Raw genomic sequence first — 20,385 nt, forward strand, 5'->3', positions numbered from 1 at the left:
GGGTAGGCAGATTATTTCAATTCTCCTTATATCCTGACAGCAATCAAAAAACAAAACCTGTGTGCACTCTGTCCGTGCACTCATTGCGCATGTAAATGTGTTTTGGGGGAAGGGCTTTGGACGGAGGCCTGAAGGGAGGAGGTGGGATTACTTAAACAATGTTGCTGTCTCCTGCTAGTTTCTCCAATGTTAACTACCAGAGGTATAACATTTACATATACGTTTAATGACTTTCATTTACCATTATAAATCAAAATAAATAATTTCTATAAAAGTGGCATTGCTTACACTCAAAAAGATAAATTACATAATAGGAATTCCAGGGAAGTATTTTTGTTACTGTGTGGAATGGGGAAAAAAATGGAAATAATTTTAGAATTACAGTGAGGGAAAAAACTATTTGATCCCCTGCTGATTTTGTACGTTTGCCCACTGACAAAGAAACGATCAGTCTATAATTTTAATGTTAGGTTTGTTTGAACAGTGAGAGACAGAATAACAACAAAAAAATTCGAAAAACACATGTCAAAAATTATATAAATTGGTTTGCATTTTAATAAGTGCAATAAGTATTTGACCGCTCTGCAAAACATAACACGGCCCGTTCTTTGTCAGCAGTGTTCCAGTTAACACATGCTTCTTTCAATAAAGCACTTATTTTCCCCTGTGTGTAATTCATTGAATACTCTCATCTAGAAGACATGACTCGACTTTAGAATTTACAGCAACAGATTCCTTCGGGGGAACTGCGTCAAAATTACGTCCACAAAAGAAAGACGCTTCAAAGGAATTCGTCGCAGCCACGGCTGCTGGCTGAAGCCATCCACTGCGAGGATTCCAAAACCTTTTGTACCTACTAGTCATTTCAACACCAAAATAGGTGGAAATAGGGCCAAGGTTTATTAATAACAAAATTATCCTTTACCCCTCAGCCTGGAGAGATGTGGTGCTGTGTGTTAACATCACACAGGAATCAGCTCCAGGCATTGGTTGTTATTTCCACTTACTCTGCATTTGAAAGTTCTTCTTTAACTTAGTTCTTTACTTTGATAAACACCTTTGGGACTCATTGAAATACTGGCCACTTGGTGTCTCGTACCTTGGCTCTAACATGTATCATGAAAATCATTACTCTCAACTACACTGTAAGGTCATAAGTCCATAGCAATAACACTGCTATAGATGTCGTGATTACTTCAGACCTCGCTGAGTGGTGGCTAGAAAAAATATGTTTAATATCGCTGCCTTTGTCTTGCATGTGCTTGTGCTGGCAGGACTAGCATCCACAGATTCCTCATTGCCAGCAGAGGTTTCACCATGCCGTCTCACCACGTGATTTGTCGTGCTACTCCTCTACTTAATTGCTCTTGAACTGACCTTACAAAATTGCCAGACTTTTGAACAGTTTTCCTTCTTATAAAATCCAAATGTCTTCCAAACTTTAGATTTTAGATTTGATGGTTCACTGTGAACCTTGTCTGTCCTCGTTTTTACTTCGTAAGCAACGCTACGCAAACATTCTGCGGGCATGAGAGTCACGTGCTTTATGCTTTACCTTTTACGAGAGTGGAGACGCTTTTAGCAACAAAGCTTCAGTCAACCGATTTGAAACTTCAGAATCAGGCCATCGACCAGTTCATGAAACACTTAGATTGATCTAGAGGTCTGCATATCAATATAGGCGCATTTTAACTTTAAAACCGGTTTCTGATATGTATCAGTGAATCGTTTCCCCCCCTAATAAACACTGCTTATATATAAAAACACACAAAGTGAGAATATGTGCACTTTGAGCACACTTAAGACCAGGAGTAGGCATTAATTAGAACCTGGAAAACTTATTTTCCAGGTTCTAATCGAGTTTCCATGTGTTAATTCAGTTATCTCTTGTTTACATGTTTGTTTACATACATTAGGTCAAAAAATCAGTTTAAGTATTTTTATATAACAAAATCCCGCCCTTATCCCTTCCTGTAAAACATGAAAACCCCCATATTGTTCTAATAGCTAGAGTAGTGTGCATTTGAAACTCAACATTTCCAAAACAGCGTGGTTAAGATTTGATTAATTCACAGCTGATTCACAGCTCAAACAGGCGAGGGACTTTGAGCTATAAAGAGCTCCAACTCTTTACTGTAAAAATTTAAAAAGCGGATACAACTCTGCATTGTGCTGCATGCGCTAAATCATGCCCACTTTTACTTGGTCCAATCAAATTTTAAGGACAATTTAAATCCCTTTTGTATATAAACCCTCCTCACATATTTTACAGTTCACTCAGACATACGTCACATTACTGAAGATAAAGATGCTCTAACTTCTGTTTCACTGACTTCAACTAAAAATGAAAAATATATTAACAGATTAAATCTAAAAATAAACTGGCTAATAGCAAAGTTGCTAGCATGTGTTATTAACAGGGTTCCAGAAGAACAGTTGCTTCAATTTTCCCTAGAAGTGAGCATTATAACAGCATATATACTGGCAATGTTTTTATGATAGGTTTCTTTGAGGCATTGTGGTTTTCATCCCACCCACACCAGAGTAATTTATATCTGCAATGCCATTTAGCAACAACAATCTTGTCAGACAGGATCTTTCAGGATAAAATGTCATTAAATGTGAATCTGCATATCTTTATTTAGTCTCCTAGAATTTTGGGAGGCCTGTAGACAGTAATTTTAATCACATTGCTTCACTGTACGGTGCGTGGTTCTTGGCAGTTTTCAAGTATAGCCAGCTTAGTAGACCTAGAAACCACAGAGGCAGGGAGTAAAACACACAACCTCCTGTCATGGTGTCAGAACATTACTTGACCCGCTGTTCACACGAACAGTGCCTCAGCCACCGGGTCTGCCAGGCTACAGCTGTGTGCTGTACAGAACAAGCTGCGTTTCCATGTTGAAAATGTCCTGCCTTGTTAAAGTCGGGGCAGGAGATTGGTGCAACAGCTGGGAAAATGCCAGATACTACCCCTTGGCTGAGCAATTGATGGACCACAGTGCTGCTGACTGCCCGCTGCTTTGAAGACCAATAAGAAAGGGTACACATACGGCCAATCAGAGCCGCATATGGAGGGCTGTGCAGTCACAACATGTCGTATAAAAGTGGAGTAAGGGAAGTAGCAGTATGCTAGGTGAGTCTACTTTTGTTTCTAGACTGCACTTTTTGATACCAAGTACTAAGGACAGAACTCCCTGAGTTGACTCACCATTTCCAGGCTCACACTCATCTAAATCTTCGTCATCGCTAGGACACTCAGCTGATGCTACCAAGAGGTCATCCGCATTCTGGAAGAACAGAGAAAGCAGAGGAGATGGAGTCAGGATACATTTTATTGGTGTGGAGAAAACACAGAACATCAAAGAGGGCTAAGAGTCTCTGGCAGCCATAGTCAAGGTCTTTGGTTCCTACTTAAACACAAGCTAATGCAAACAGGAGAGGCACACTTTAAAAAAAAAGGTTGTACATAAAAAATCTTTCTTCAGTTACTACATGAAGATGTATTGTATTGCAGTTTTTAGTAGTAGCAAATTTGCTGAAAATATGTAATTCTTACAGACTAAACACTAACCAATCAAAGAGGTGTAGAGCTTGTCAGTGCAGGGTTTAAAAGTCCAGCAGAGGTACAGCAGCAGGGCCTCAAGAAGAAAACTGATTAAATCTGACAAGGTGGTTCCAATTTAGTAGCCAGGGTTTGTCCTCACTACTGCATGACTCACACAGCTGCGTGTCTAGACACCCAGACACCCCTCCTCTCTTCTCAGCCTCTGGTTGTTATTCAAGATGGGGTCATCCGATTGAAAATGGGGGGCTTTTATCAGCATAATTGATTCAAGCGCCACACTGCCGTGCAGCGTTTTCTCTCTGTTGGTAATGCACAGCATGGGTGTAATAATTTATTAATCACATTGTGTGAGTTTGAGAGTGCATTCACATCACCTTGCTCTGCCAAATGGGCCTAATGATCCTGCTTCAGTTTCCCTGCAACATCTTCATCAGACATTCACTTACATTTCTATTCCATCCATGCAGTCAGCTGCTTCACTTTTCCAAACGCCACATAAAACAGTTTATAATGAAACCTTTCAAATGTGCACTTCTTTAAATTAAGCAACCCGGACATCAATAATTGCCAATGGCAGGGTGTGTGTGTAATTTATTGGATGGAAAATTGTCACATGAGGCCCACTAACCCAGTGTGCTGAGAACCGCTGGAGGAGAGCTGAAGGAGTAGCTCCAAACTCCAGTTTGACCCGGTCAGAACTTTTCTCATCACTATCCAACTGCACAATGAGACAACTTTGAACCGTCTTGCATCCATCCAAACTAATCAGAGAGATCACAAACACCTGGGAGTTCTTTCGACTTAAAACAGCAGTGGCAAGGGCGTAGCTTGTGCTCTTAGTTTTATAACACCCTGACACCAAATATGCGTCAGAGTGTGACAAGTGATGACTCCAACTGTTTCATGGAAATCCACAGTATCAAGGGGTGAAGGGAAGAAAAAAAGACCCCCACACACACATCAAAAGGTAGATCTTTTATTCTAAGCATCAAAGCACATAATTCCTCTAAGATCAAAGCTACAGTTAGGCAGGTAGCTCAGAGCTGTTGGAGAAATTGAAATTTGGGTTTCCGCTCACTTGCTTTCCGCCACCCTGGCCTGTCTCCTGTCTCTGCTGTATCTTGGCAGGTGCGGAGGATATTCATTAGAGCACCATAGTTCCTGTTAGCTTTGCCCACTGTGGTATTTATAATGCTAGAAGTTGAGCCAGCTATTTGACTGTATTTTTACATTGCATTCTTATGCATCACCGCAGTAATGTGACATTATGCAATCTAGACCAGAAACCATCATGTCATGCTTCTATAAATAGACGACAGACAGGATTCAACTCCTGTTGTGGGTTTGGACAGAGAAGTGAGAGAGGCACAGTACAAAAATGGGAAGTCCATTCATCAGGTGGATGGGACATGACGATAAACAGGATGACTTTAAAGTGATACATTGATATGAAACAAGTAGGAGACACAGCTGCAATGTTTCACTATTTTAATGCAACTGAATGTTCAGACCTGGCGTTTGAGTTTGCACGATGAAATCACATTGATGTCCCCAACCCCCATGTGGCTCAACTTATCCTCTCCCTTGGCTCTTTGTTGGATAGCCATATTTTGAAAACAGTTTATTTTAGATCCAAATTGATTATTCCTAGGGATGCACCACATCCTAAAATATATGTTCATATTTTAGTTGGAGACCTTACTGTCTTGTCCTCGCTTTAAAGACACCTCAAGTAAAAACTGACTCAACTCACCGCGCTCTCCCCTACTTATGACAGAAATATACTCATCAACATCGGAAAAGGGAGTGCAGGGATTAAATTCATCCAAGTTTTGTTGTTGTTACTGTTTATATTCCTCCAGATGCAAATTAAAAAAATGCAGAACAGGAACTGTATGAGGTCATCAGCAGTTATATGACAAAACAACCGGATGGTGTTTTAATTGTAGCTGGTGATTTTAATCAAACAGAGATTGATATCGGTACCACTGCCCCCTTTACTATTGTTTATTAATTGTTTTCTATGTGGAATGTTGGGGTACTGTGTTCACCTCTCTCTCTCCCTCCTCTTTCTCTGCCTCTTCCCACAAACCAGCCAAGGCAGATGGCTGCCCACCCTAGTCTATGTTCTGCTTGAGGTTTCAACCTGTTAAAGGGGAGTTTTTCATTGCCACTGTTGCCAACTGCTTGCTCATGGTGGAAACGGTTGGGCCTCTGTAAATATTATTACAAAGAGTACAGTCTATACCTTCTCTATATGAAAAGTTAAATGAGATAACTTGTTATGAATTGGCGCTATATAAATAACACTGAATTGAACTGAAGTGAGATTCTGTTTCAACCTCTCTTTTATGACAAAGTGAACCCAGCCAGGCCTCCCTGGTCTAGCTTGTTCTGCCTGTGGTGGCCTGTTTCTATGGCTAAGCTGTGTCTACTCAGTCTATACATTGTCAGAGTTTTCCTTTCCTTAGAGTTTTCAATCAGTCACTGTGGTCAGGTAGGCCACCTCCACCAACATATGACTAATATAACTGATGCTAGAGGTTAAAGGGCAGCTTGCAGGTTACTTTTCTTTGATAAACTTATGCTTAACCTTTACTGTAAAAGCCATAAGGGCATTTTGGACATTCAGTCTGACTGAAATGGATGTCTACTTACCTACCTGCAGACCTACCTCTGCCTATGCACTCATTGCGCATTAAAGTGTTTTTTGTGGAAGTGGCTTTGCAAAGAAGCCTGACAGGAGGGGTGGGATTCTTTTGGTTGGATACTCTCTCATGCTAGTTCTCCAACATTGCCTACCCTAGCTTAAATGGAAAACTGGCATTTACAGTGCTGTGTTTAAGTGTGGCGCAACACTTTATCTACTGTAAAAGAGCCTTATCAGTCATGGTGCTATTTACGCTGCTATTTACTGTGTGAATCTATGATTCTGATTGAGTTGGAGTTCTACTGTATGTGCGATTTGCTTTTTTCCGTGTGTTCAGCTATGATACACACCACTGCTCATGCTAAATTTTTCCCATTTTTCTTCTATTTATTCCAAACTGCTGCTGCTGCCATGAATATAAAAACAAACAACAATACTTCCTGTGCACCACAGGCTTTTTCCCAGGACAGACATACCAAACACAGAGTGTTTAGAAGAGAAAATATAAAAGATTTCATACAGTGTCGGCTGCCTCTCAGCTGTTAAAAATCAATGTAATCCTCAACCTTTCATGGCTGTGCTGAATTTGACTACTACGACTGTGACTACAACTGTTTACTCAAGCAATTTTAGAACAACAGTTACTCTTTTCCCTTTCTTCACCCAACCATGTCTGGTTTATTTTCTGTCATTATCGAAGGGGGAAGCTTGCCAGACACCTCAAGTAAGAAATAAATTCAAGGATAAAAAATATTCAGTCACACTGGGACCATCTGTACAAATAGACATATTTGTACAATACTGCCTCTATAATCGTTAAAATATGTGGATGAGTGACTTATTGGTAATATCTATTCATTCTCATGCTCATATCCTTAATGCTATTTTGGGCTATTGTGACAATATACTATGTTCAGCTAGGTACATAATAATAACAAAGAAAAAAGTGAAAATAGATTCATAGCAATAAAAAGCACTCTAAAGGTGGGACTCTGCTTTTTTATGACCAAACATAAACATCAGTCAGCAAATGCAGTACACATTAAGTCTTGTAACAATAGAGAAGCAGACAGCACTCGTAGTCTTTTGCTATCCTAAAATGGTTCCAGATAATTTATCAAACAGGGCGTTTGATAAATTATCTGGAACGTCTATGGCTGCCAATTTCACATCACAGACCGCTGCTATAAAAGCTTGTTATACGCTGAACATGGAAGAGTGTTTCCGCCAAGAAGTCTGGAGGCCAGAGATATGATATTGAACTGAGTGGATGGCTACAGAGTCAGGTTCCATTGATCTCATGTTTAGAGAGACGATGCAGAAACACTAAACCATGGACCCTTCATCTAAATGAGTCATGCCAAGTGGGCACGCTGGAGACAGTGTTGTCTGTAAAGGAGCTTTGACTGACCTTTTAAGTCCAAAAATGTTCACTTGCTTGTAATAACATGGCTGTCTCAACCATTACTGAAAGAAAGTTCTTGGGTGAACATTTGTGAACACGGCAGCCTTCATGTCTTTTGTCAGCTGGCATCATAGCACCACACTTTGATGAGGCTATGGAGGCTTCATTAAGTGATTATTTCTAAATGTACAAGATGAAGAAAAAAGCAAACAACAAACAAACAGGACTTGATGCACAACCGACATTCTAAATTCCATATTCTTTGAACGGGTTGTTTGCAACACAAAGTGGTGTGAATTGCCTACTTGTGCCGTCAACAACTTCACCTTGACTTCGCTCTAATTGGTGCTGCGGCGTTTATTCAAAATGAGACAGATAGGACTTTCAAAGGATGGAATCTGCTAAGGTTTGAGATGATGATAAAGGGACAAAGAGTGAGCCGGTCTAAATATATTCTAAATCTGCTGATCATGGTTGTCAGGGACGAGCACGAGTGGCTTGCTGACTGATCTCAGACAAGCTATGTCGACATGAATCGCGCTAATGAACACAACTGAATAAGTGAAATGCGCTGGTAATTGGCACCTTGCCTTTGTGTTTCCTGCTCCTTCATAAAAGTTGTTGGACAGTTTATGTTTAAAGTATAAAATGGAAAGTTTTTTTTTATAGAAAACAGCTTTCAAGTAGTTGTTACAAAGTAAGTACAAAAACATAGAAATAGCTGACATAATGTACATCCAGCATCGACATGGAAGAGATGTTTGTATCTCTTCCTGTGACAACCTGGATCACACACAAAATGCTATGCAGCAAAGTCTTTTTGCACAACACACAGCTTGCAGCTAATGATATTGGGCGTTAACTACAGCATATTCCCTCTTGGAACACATGGAGCCTGTTAATAGGTGTTTTTATGAGCGTAGTGGGCCTGTATGACCCGCCTCTTCCATCTTCCAATATGTGGGCAACAGTGCTGCCCTACTGTTTGTTAATTGTTGCTAACCATGGTGGTGACAGCCACCCATAGCCCATGTGGATAATATCAGACCATAAATCATAAGTCTTCACGAGTGTGTGAGTCGTGAATATACATTTAGTTCTTTCAAACTTTTTTTTTGTTTTTTTCTGTTTTGTCCGGCTTTATTGCCAAAACAAGCGTATTGGAAGATGAAGACGGGGTTTTTGGATCAAAGAAGACGGGGTTTTTGGATCAAAGAGCAGCAGACCACAATCCACCCGGCCCAAATGTCAGACTGTTTATTGTGAAGATGAAACTTTCATATTATCATCTGGTCGCTGCTGTTTACATTCACCCCAGATGCAAATTCAAAAAATGCACTGTGGAATGTTCGGGGTGTATACGTGTATGTAAATATATAAATATGTCACCATATTTTAATATAGGCCTACAATTAATTATATGTTGTGTGTGTAGCATGAAGGAACTACAAACAGCCTTGTACTGTATAATGACTAATAAACTACCTTGTACCTTGCACATTTATTGGAACTTAAGTGGTTGTGCTGTTGCTGCCGAAGGATTTGCTTCATTATGTTCCTCCCCACCTCCAGTCTCTGCTGATATGTCTGGATGTGTTGTAATTTCCCGCATCCTACCACATCTGGGGTTTAGTGTGCCATATCTTCTTGGAGGAAATCAAAATTGCATTGTTGATTGATCTAATAGCTCTAGCCACACAAAGCTGTAATGTGTCTCCCTCTCAGGGCTGTTTAAATATCTGAATGTGGCTAAGGGCTAAAAAGGGGAGGCTCACACACAAGACAGTGCTGAGTATGTGACAGTTTGACCTTGCAGCTGACGTATGATTTCTTTTGTAATGCACATTCACGTGTCCAAGGAGGGCCATCTGGTTACTTGGCCATGCTGTTTAATCTTTCAAATATTTTGGAGGAACTTTAGAAAGCCAATTAAAAGTAACTGGCAATATCTCCCCAGTTCAATGACTGAAACGCTTGCCTTCTTTACTTACAGCGTTCTTCACTGTATGAGTCCTATAAACAAGCTTGGATCACAAACTCATGACTGCTCACCTGTGTGACACTGTCCCTCAAAGTAGAGCGCTGTTTGCGGGTGGTGGTTGTAGCCATGGTGGTGGTTGTCTCCATGATTGTGGTGGACATATCAGCCAGTGGGGTAGTGGAGGTGGTGTCAGTAGTGAGCACCGAGGGCACGTCACCCACCAGCCGCAGGTTGCCCTGGGTCTGGACATTGGGGTCGCCCTCAGCTGCCAGTTTGAGCACCTGCAGGCCATTGTAGTACAGGCCTGAGATCTGGCCCTGGAAATGGCGTCCCTTCTCTCCACTGCCACCAATTTTGATGAACGCCTGGCTGTTGAAGATGGTCAGCTGGCGACCTGATATGTTAGAGATAAGGAAGATGAAAAAATGACAAAGAAGAGAGAGGAAGTGGAGGTAAGAGAAACCATGGAAAGAGGGAAATAAAAAGAGGGAAAAGGGCAAAGAATACAAATTAGTCATGGTCTCTGGGTGAGCTTGCACATGAGTAAACACAAAAGTAATACACAGGCACAGTGTGAAACGGGGGAGATAGAGGTACTGTATCAATCACATGGGATTTCCTGGGTAACACTTTAGGGAGATTGGACCCTGGTTTGCAGCAGTTGCAGCCATTATGGGGCAGGACACGTGCCACTTTCTCAGAAAGGCAGCCCGAATCTGGCAGTCAAATAAATTGCAGGGGCAGTTGTATTGACCCTGAGACTGAAGGTTCACAGAGAAATGCATCTCATTTGCCCTGAGATGGAATATATTAGAACAATGCTGGGTCTGTGTCATTGACCTCCAATGCACCTGAGCTGCACAGTGATAAAGTACCTCTGCCAGCGGAAAAAATGTCGCCTCGCTCTGCCACCCAAAGGAGGGAAATAAGATCCTCATTGGAAGGAAATGTTTTATTCAACAGGGGGTGTTCCTCTCTGTGGTCATTACCATTCATCTGGATGGATAGATGGATGAAGGGAGGATAGGGTCAATCATTTAACCAGGGTCCAATACTAATGTGTTACCAGGACTTGTGGTTAAGGAGTGGAGTAGGGGGCGGTCTGACAGGTGTAGTTTTTCTCCCTGCATTTTCTCCAGTTGATGTCAGCTTGGTTTCATTTATTCTTTTTCTTCTTTAAACCCCATAGTTGCATCCAGGCTCTCCTTGGAATTACTTAAAGGAGAAGGAAGGGAGAAGCCAAAAAGCTTTTTTATGGATAAGTCAATCGCTGTGAGGAAAGAGGGGAGTATTTGTTTGTGCATCGTGTGCAAACGTGTGCATCTGAAAGCAAAATATAGACTATCTAGAGATTTCATTCTACAGACCTCCGAAATGTGTCTGTAATTGTGTGTAATGATGACGAATGAGTTCTCTGAATGTCTTTTGAAAGTTGCAATTGTTTTCTCTGTGGGATTGCAAGCCAGCGAGGACAGCCTTCTACTCATCAGCATGGAAACACTAGGGACGGGGCCTGGGTCCCGTTTGTTTTCAATTAAGAGAGCTGAGAGGGTACTTCATCACTGTAATTATGATTTACTCTCCATCTATATGGGTGCACTCGTACTGACATATGTGTAACATCCCGGTGGGTGGGACTATCGGACAATTAATGTCTATTATGGCACATGCATGTGTCTCGGCAAAACCACATATTCAGTGCTGGAGAGATATATATTACTCTGTGATGGGCCCTTACATGTGTCATCCCATTATCAGATCATTAAGCCAGTCAGGGGCCCACAAGGGACTCGCTCCCCATCCCCTAACTTCATAATGATGACACTTAACGTCTGGCATATGCACTGTTGACATAATAGCTAAGTCTCACTCCATTATCTTATCACTAAGCATGTTTTGTGTATGGGAGTGATGGAAGGGGCAGACTGTCAAGTTGTGGACATCAGCAAGGAAAATGCAGGAGAATAACCACGCTTATGTACATACACAGAGAACCTTGAAACATCATGGATGATGACACTTATCACACTTTAACAGACTCGGCCCACCCTCACCCCTGTATTACTCTTCCAATGTCCTTGACAAAAGGACACATACATCCACACCTACACATCAGCCCAGAGGGTCTCTCATTTCAAGCGGCCCCAGTCAGCCCCCGCTCTCTAGTAAAGGGTCATGGAGAGTAGAGAAGCAGAGGGCACACAGCATCATCTCTATTCCTGAATGCTATCGGTCTTCTTGGTTTACCAAACAGCTCAAGTTCCTTTAAAAACACCCGACTTTCCCTGAGTGTGAGCAGCAGCTCCAAGTCAGAAGATGATCTGTTTAGACAGGACAGTTTACTCCTGAGGAGTTAAGTGTTGGTGTTAATTACACTCTGAGCCAGTGACACAGTTATAAGTATATTATAATGCAGAGTAGGGGGGATTAGTTATAACTCCGAAAGTCAGTGCACATTCACCGTCGTATAGTGACATACTTCAAGTTCAAGCACCGGTGGGTTGACCTATTTAATCCTCCGTTGCTACTACAGCATGTGATGATGTCCTTTGTAAAAAACTAAAAACATAAAAAGTGCAGGAAGACGAGCCTTGAGCACAGGAGAGCAGTGTGATGGCCATTTATGCATCCATCCGAGACAGACAGAGAGAGCGAAAAAGAAGAAAGGTGCCCTCTAGACTAGATGAAGGGAAATCAGTGTTTGTTTTGGAGCTGTCTGGTCGCAATGAGCCTCTAACAGGGCCTGATGAAGTTATTGTTTCAGGGTCTGCCGGGTCAAATCAAAAGTGACATGCGCTTTCAGAGCCAATTTAGGTGGCGGGCATTAGCGGGGCGAGGTGGAGGGGTGGTAGGGTGGTTAAAGAAGCCTCTGCATGACAAGCAATCACAGCGCTTAATATGACACAGCGGTGTGTGTGCATGTATATAACAACTTATGAAATATGTCAGTGAAATGGCCTTTATGTGAGTTATAGTTGGCCTTTTCAAGTCGTGTGTGTTTGCCCAACATTTATTTGCATACGCCTTTCCCTTTGTGTGTGTATGTGTATTTCGACAGCTTATTCTGTGTGTTTGTAGTGAACAGCTCTGCACATGGGGTTTGCACCTTGATGAGGGACTATTGGACCAGTTTGGTGGGATTGGGTGGCTGCTGCCCCGCCTCTCTCTCCAGGCCTGTTAAGGTGATAAGCATTTAATAGGCAAAGGCTTGGGATGGGAGGGGCCGGGCGGGGGGAAAAGGGAGTTGGGATGGATGGGGGATGGCAGGCAGCCAGCCACTCATAATAACAGGCATTCACAGCCGTACACAATTCCTTAATTAACTGCAGTGCAGAGACCGGAATGATCAGGCTTCAGCAATGAGCTGTTGCAGACACTGAGCTGAGACTCAAGCTTGATACATCTATCCTTCTATCTGTTTATCCATCCATCTATTGATCGGCCTATCTACCTATTAGGGTTGAGCAATATGGCCAAAAAATACAAAGTACAACAGAGGCTGATGGTAATTTCTTTAGTTTAGCAGGTATTTGGTCATAAACCAAAGTATTGGACAAACAATTTGACCTGATGATGGCGCTAGATGAGAAGTGAGGGGATCACCAACATGATTACAGTTCATCCTGTGGAAAACATGTATGTCTACAAATGTACAAAAGTACAAAATGTCATTGCGATCCATTTAATAGTTGTTGAGATTTATTAGTCTGGGCCAAAATGGTGGACAGACCGAAAGTGCCATCTGCGTATTTCCTTGGCACTCCTAGGTTGCCTGTGACAGAATCAGAAGCAGCTTTACTGGGCAAGTATGTGTACACATACAAGGAATTTTGCTCAGTTTTTTTGTTGCGAGCTAGCATTAGCTACCTGGCTACATGGCAGGTAAATGGCAGAAAGTGTTGAGACTCCCACAACTCCACTCTTGGTAAAACCTCATCAACAAACACAAAGCTCAGGTCAGTGTGATCAGTGTGCAGAGACTGTTTTTATGCTGGCGGCACACTAGAGGATAATTGGGTCGGTGTTAGATCTGTTTTTCCCTTCCCAACAATTGCAGCAGCGTTTCCAATCAGACGCTGGTTGGAACAGATTATTGGCCAAAATGATCCTGTAGTGTAAGAGGTTTACAGACATAATCTTAAGGTTGCCAATTGGATAGGAGGAACTCCAATATCATAAATATCAAACATGATATTTACAATTCGAAATTGGGGTGCCTCCTATGAGAAACCCATAACAGCCAACGAGCTTCAACAAATGTGTGTTATGCATAAACCATGCTGATTCTGTCTTCTCAGCCACGAGTTCATCCACAGTAGTATTCTCTCTTTTTTTGTTGTGTCTGTGTGAAACATAGCACACGCACAGCACCATGTTTGTTTATGTTGGAAGTCACGTCAGATTGCGTGAGTTTCTGTGAGAAGTGTGTGGTCCTGCAACTTGAGTTGATTGTCAGGTGTATGCGTTCTTAAGATTAAAATAAAAAAAATGTGTTAAATCTGTTGTTATGGCAGTGGTATCCCACATTTGAAAAAAATCAGTTAAGATTTGAATGAGATCGGCCAGAGACAGCTAGCCAGCAATTATTTACATTATAAAGAAGTGGAGGGGCAGCCTGAGGAGGACCGAGCAGTCAAACATAAATTCTTACTTATAAACTTATAATCATGCAAATTCCAAGGCTTCTAGTGGAGGTAGGTGCGGAGTGTGTGTCTCCCTGACTAGAAACCGTGGTTCAGCGATGCCTTAGCTTGGGAAATCCTTGCTCCTGTCCTGCAGCCTGGAAAACATAGTATCATGGCTAGGAGTTGTACACTCTTTGCTGCTTAAATATGTACTTACTGTAAGTCGCTTTGGACAAAAGCGTCCGCTAAATGCCCTAAATGTAAATGTAAATAGGGCATCTGGGTAAAAGAAGCATTATCATCTGCAATCACACCGCCTCTGGTTGGATCGCATGGGGGGCCTACTGGCTGATTACTGGCCTAGCAGGTGTCATGGAGGAGTAAGAAGCTCTCTGGCTCTGATTTCCTTGCAGAATCATTGTGGTAATGATCCCTGCATGTCACAGCACACCTTGTACAGCTGCGGGATAGCGTTTATTTTTTACATCTAGAATGCATAGTGGAATCTAGTGTGTAGTGCCCCTCCCCCCACAGGCATGTCATTTTCTCATGAGACTTTCCTCAGCAGCAGTGTCCCAAATCACAAGCTCTACAGTAATTGTAACTGACTGTAACTATACCAATAAAGTTTCAAGTAAATCCTCACAATTAAAGTAACTGATTCATAATAAGTAATTTACTTTTATGTTCTGGCCATAGGGCAGCTCCTGAGTTATCTATTGAATGCTTGAGAGAGAAAGACGATAAAGCTAGAAGAGGTTGGACAGGGACTGAGAAAATGGGGACATGGGAGATGACATGGGCAAGGGAGGATGACAGACGAGTTGGAAAGAGTGAGCCTGCGTGAGGATAAAATGTCAAAGTGAAGCATGGAGGGAGGGACGGAGGGACTGGGTGACAGGCATGATAAAAAAGAACAAGAGAAATCATGCAGTGAAAGAGAGGTGGCTGAGGAAGAGAAAGACAAGACGTATAGCAAAAGAAAGCAAAAAGAGTTACTAGAAAGTGCCCTAAAGTGCTTACCGAAAGGATAGCGAAAGCCTGCTGAGTCCCCCTAGGTTTCCAAATCCATTTTCAAGAGCAGTCGGCTAATCATATAGTTAACCATATGGAAATGACAGGGTTTAATGATATATACCTGTCTTTGTCTGAGGCCCAAGCTTCCAGCTGTATCTATGACTGCATCCCTGATGCTCATATAGAGGAAGTGGGTATATATTTACACAGCAACATGTCCTCATACCAAAATGACAAAATAGGTGATTTGTCAATGCCTCCCAAAACTAAACGACATACATGACATGTGTACTCGACCTGAAGTATGTGACGTAAGTCACGTGATGTTAAACACATGGTTAATGTTAAAGAATGGTTAGGATAATGCAACAAAACTACTTGGTTAGGTTTAGGAAAAAGTGTTTGGGTTAAAATAAGTATGGTATATCTGGTATGTAAGTTACATAAATTGCATGATATTTTGGGTGCTTTTTGCCTTTATTTTGGATAGAATAGCTGAAGAGAGACAGGAAATGTGGGAGAAAGAGCGGGGATGACATGCAGCAAAGGGCCACAGGCTGGACTACCATCATACAGCCACTAGATATTGCAGGCTAACTCACTGTTAGGACATAAATATGGGTCATAAGAAGCTACTTGATCAATTGACCTATACGGTTGTTTTTCTGCGGCGAGAAGAATACTAAAATAACATACTCAGCTAGACGTACTGTGAAAATGTATTTCCTGTAAGAAATTGTGAAAACTACGGAATGTAAGTTATAATTATTGTGTTGCCGAACAAAATTTGGTATTTTGTGAGTGATGGTTTAAAGGATAATTCTGTGTCTTCTATTGGTAATAATAACAATATACTCAATGTTTCTTGCTGAGAATGCTGGGGGCACTCTGACATCTCTAAAAAGATGGCTGACAGGGCAAGAAACATGAGCTGTCAAACCCCAGATAAGCCAAACATATTTGGAAGAGAAAACAAAAGTGACTGGTCTCAACCAGTGCACTGTTGTAGTAAACGCACAAAGTTCTTCTGTGTATCCGTGAAATCCAACTGAAAGCAGTCCAAAGTTAGGCATGATTCATTTCTTTAGAATGTGACGGAATCTCTTCTCTTATTTTTACAAAAGATTGCCTAGAAAGCTCATTAGTGATTTGCTAAAAAATATAACAACATCCAAAGATGTTTCTGATGAATATTGCAAATACTTTCAAATACATCTATTTGTGGATATCTATTACATTTATTTAAATGTGTGCACCAGAAATGTTATTTGTGGATTTGTTTTACATTTCGGTACAACGATGCATATTTTTATGATGTTGCTGTGTTCACAGATCTCAGCAAATACTTTGAGTAATACAGTGTTATTATCATAACAAAAACTGCAAGTGTTTTTTCTCTGTGTGGTTTTACTGAAATTTGTCTTTTTCTGAAGGTGGCACTCTCGTCTTTGTCTATTTTATTGTGCTTTGCTTATACTAACAACAATCTGTTGGAGGAAATGTAAAAGTCCCTTCTTGTGTGCCTGAGGATGTTTCTAATGAAAGACCCATTTGCAGATTTAAAAGATTTCATTAGTTGGGTACATGTTGCATCACTCTTGTTTGGTGTCAGTTACAAATAGAGAGCACAATTCTATTTACATTACTTCTTCAACCAAAATTAAACCGCACTAAAAGCTGTTGCAGTAACAGGAGTAATAGCAAGTTTCTAGTTGCAGCTTTGCATCGATGCACCATCCTCCTCGACTTTTTCCAAACAGACAGAGAAATGGCTTGTCTCAGATGAGTTGTGGTCGGTAATTACTAGCTTAGCCGAGCCAAGCCAGGCAGTGGGCTGGGCTTAGGCCACGCTCGGCTTGCTAATGCACAGATTGCTTGTCGGAGGCTATAAAATGATGGCTGAATGTCTGCTACAACCCCCAGATTGCAGGTGGAGAGGAGGGGAGGACTGTTGCTCGATACTGTGCTCTCACAAGCCTCAGCTCTCACCAGGGAGGCCCTGGCTGTGAGCAACATGCCATGGAGGAAGTGATTGTTAGAGTGAAACATAGGGAGATTGGGGGGTGGGGGGGGCATCCCTGTTGGAGGGGATATGAAGGACTGCAGCTGGGGAGAGCAGTATCTTTCTCCCTCCACCGTCATCATTACGCCTCTCTCATCCTCCTTCTACTCCTGTTATCGCACAGAGAGGAGGGATGCCATATGGTTGCAAGGAGCTTCTATCTGAAATGTTTTCTCCTAGTTGAGCTGCAGAGTGGGAGGGATGGTTCAGAATTCACCTCTGTCAATACACTGCTTTGTGATGTGCAGAACGGAAAGCTGGACTGTTTGGACGCACAGTCTTATGGGTATGTGTTCACAAAGCCTTCATTCGCCTGCAGAATTTCTAGTGACTGTATCAACAAACAAGAACTCCTCCTATTCCCATTTTCTTTGCTACAGAAAAAAGGGATACAGAGGGAGAAAGTCGAAGAAGACTGGAGCACAATGGGGGTGGGGTGGGATGCTGACAAAGTCGATTAAGAAGTGTTCCCAAGTTATCTCCTCGGCACAAGGCTCTCTTTGCTAATTAAGAGCGTTTTGCTTTTTTACTCAGAAGGGGTGGTTTGGGTAGAACACTATGAATTAATTGTGTTTGACAATGAAGATGAGGGTCCAAATTCAGCATGAAGTCAGAGTGAAAGCCTTGTGAGGCAGCATGGAACCCTGAGGTACTTGAAGGCAGCAGAGGGCTGTGAGATTATGACGGGGAATTGCATTGGAGCTCTATCTCTGATCCTACTTCTCTATGTATATCTTAAACAGGTGATAATGTCTAGGGAGATTGCATGGTGGTGTTGGGACTTACGTTGTGGGAAACAATGAAGTGGTCTACATGTAAGGCCAGAAGCTTTTAATAAAGCGGCCTATATGTAAGAATTAAAGCCTGAAGCCCAAAGAAACAGCAGCAAAATCTCCAGTGTGAGATAAACTTCAATTATCAATATTGGATTCGTACTGGCCGACCCCCTCAGGAGCGCCTGCGTGACAGCCATGATGTCACTAAACCCATAACAGGTGAACGCTTGCAACTGCCGTTGCTACAGGAGGTAACTTTAAAGTGTTCTCTGCTGCCGCCACAAGGTGCAGCTGTGCGGTCGAACCTGCCGACAGTGCGTTAACCCAGCTATCACCAGGATCCGAGTAGGAAAGGATCCTGCTGGATTATTGTATATCATTACGATAAAGTGGTTGTTACATTGTATCTAGCCTCGACAACCAAGCTCTAACACTGATCAGCCGTAACATTATCACCACCAGTCTAACATTATGTAAGTCCCCCTTTTGCCACCAGAACAGCCCTGACTCATCGAGGCGTAGACTCCACTAGACCTGTGAAGGTGTACTGTGGTATTTTGCACCAAAATGTTGGCAGCAGATCCTTTAAGTCCTGTAAGCTGTATAGCCCACAGATGCTCGATAGGATTGAGATCTGGGGCAATTGGAGGTCAAGTCAACACCTCAAACAATACAATGACATCTTTCTGTCAGAACCAGCATGAACTTTCAGCAATTTGATCTACAGTGGCTCTTGTGTTGGCCAGCGTTTGCACCCCACGTGCATCGGTGAGCCTTCGCTGCCAATGACCATGTTGCCAATTCACCGCTTCTCTTTTCTTGGGCCACACTTGGTCGGTACTGACCACCGCAGACAGAAAACACACAAGCTGCAGTTTTGGAGATGCTCTGACTCAGTTGTCTAGCCGTCACAATTTGGCCCCTGTCAGAGTCACTTACCACAATAACAGAACAATCAGTGTTATTCACTTGACCTGTCAGTGGTCATAATGTTATGGCTGACGTGTGTATACCATGCTTTGTGTGCCTTTTTCTCTTTCTCTCTCCCTAAACTAACACGCACACATAACTATACACCTTACGCACATCTACAAATATACACATCTGGAACCCAGAGAGTGTAGCCTAATCTCCAGCTGTACTCCACGCCATCTTGGTGAGGACCGGTATATTGTGTCCTCTATTTTGGTTCCTGTCGGTTGCAAAAAGAAGCACTTTGCTACATATGCTTGCTGATTGTTGTATGCTTTTGTTGTGCTTACAATACATGACAGTGGTTGTGGCTGAAGTTGTTGATCACATCTATGCTAAGGGTAAAAATCCTATCATAACTTTTAAAGAGCAGTTGCCTGTGGTTGTTTGTGTATTGTGCTGGACCAACTGTTGTTGAACAGCTGGTTGTAACAGTCACTGCTTCACCCTTCACTAGTCTTCACATATTGGCATTTATAGGTGGGCAAACCACTCTTTGAGATTGTTTTCACATCTGGTTATTGGCCCGTGATTCCACGGTGGTGCCCCATATTTTTAAAATCTATATTCATATATTATAAGTAATATTAATAACTATTTACATTTGTAAATATCTTTGATCTTTACTAATATCCAAAACTGCCCCTACCAGATCGACAGTGTTTAGCTTGGGGCAATCTTCTCTCTTTTTAGTTACTCCAGCTGTGCTGTTTTTAGGCCATTTCGTGGTAGGGAACCATGAAATAACAGCAAAATGTCACTTCTTTCCAGCTACAGAGATGCTTTCTCGCTGCCATTTTTCTACTCATGAGCAAGCATGTTAAAACGCATACAGTTTCCCCTTACTTCGCTGAAATATAACCATAATAGTGAAGAGAGATCAGATGAGAAAAGAAGATGGTTTCTTAGAGGGATACAAAGCTCATCATGGGGTTGCTGAAAGACAGACTCAGACGGATTTACTCTCTGTTGACTGCAGCCCGATGTGAGAGCATCTCTGAAATAAAGCTGAGATCATGAATAGCAGATCTGGACTAATGCCTGGCCTGGAGATGCTGATTTGGGCTCTGGCCCCACACCAAGTGGAAAGACTTGATTGCTTTTGATTAGGGAATGGGGGAGCTCACACCAGACCATTAAACACTGAACATTAAACCTTGTTCTCCAGCTTGCTTTTTAGGCCAAGAGAGCTGGTGTTGTCGTATTCCTCCTTCCTGCACTCATGTAGTTTCACTCAGAGCTGGATTGCCATGCTAGTGGAGAACTCTGAGGAATAGACTCGCCAGAAGACGATATAAAGCTCTAATTCCTCTAGGAGCTTTATTCGCT

The 20,385-nt window shown here is 42.1% G+C and overlaps 1 protein-coding gene across 6 annotated transcripts in view; it reads right to left on the reverse strand.

Annotated features, from left to right (window-relative positions):
• Nucleotides 1-20,385, reverse strand: part of nrxn2b (neurexin 2b) — a 704,163-nt gene that overhangs the window by 9,627 nt on the left and 674,151 nt on the right. For all 6 annotated transcript variants that reach the window (XM_038732127.1, XM_038732126.1, XM_038732128.1 and 3 more), the window contains 2 exons: nucleotides 9,676-9,998; nucleotides 3,212-3,290 (listed from right to left, as the gene is read on the reverse strand). In XM_038732127.1, coding sequence (XP_038588055.1) covers nucleotides 3,212-3,290; nucleotides 9,676-9,998 — 402 coding nt within the window. The remainder of the gene's footprint in view (nucleotides 1-3,211; nucleotides 3,291-9,675; nucleotides 9,999-20,385) is intronic.

The sequence above is a fragment of the Micropterus salmoides genome, unplaced genomic scaffold (assembly GCF_014851395.1).
Source record: "Micropterus salmoides isolate LMB-PRFRI ecotype aquatic unplaced genomic scaffold, ASM1485139v1 Ms_hic_scaffold_2, whole genome shotgun sequence".
Classification (NCBI taxonomy): Eukaryota; Metazoa; Chordata; class Actinopteri; order Centrarchiformes; family Centrarchidae; genus Micropterus; species Micropterus salmoides.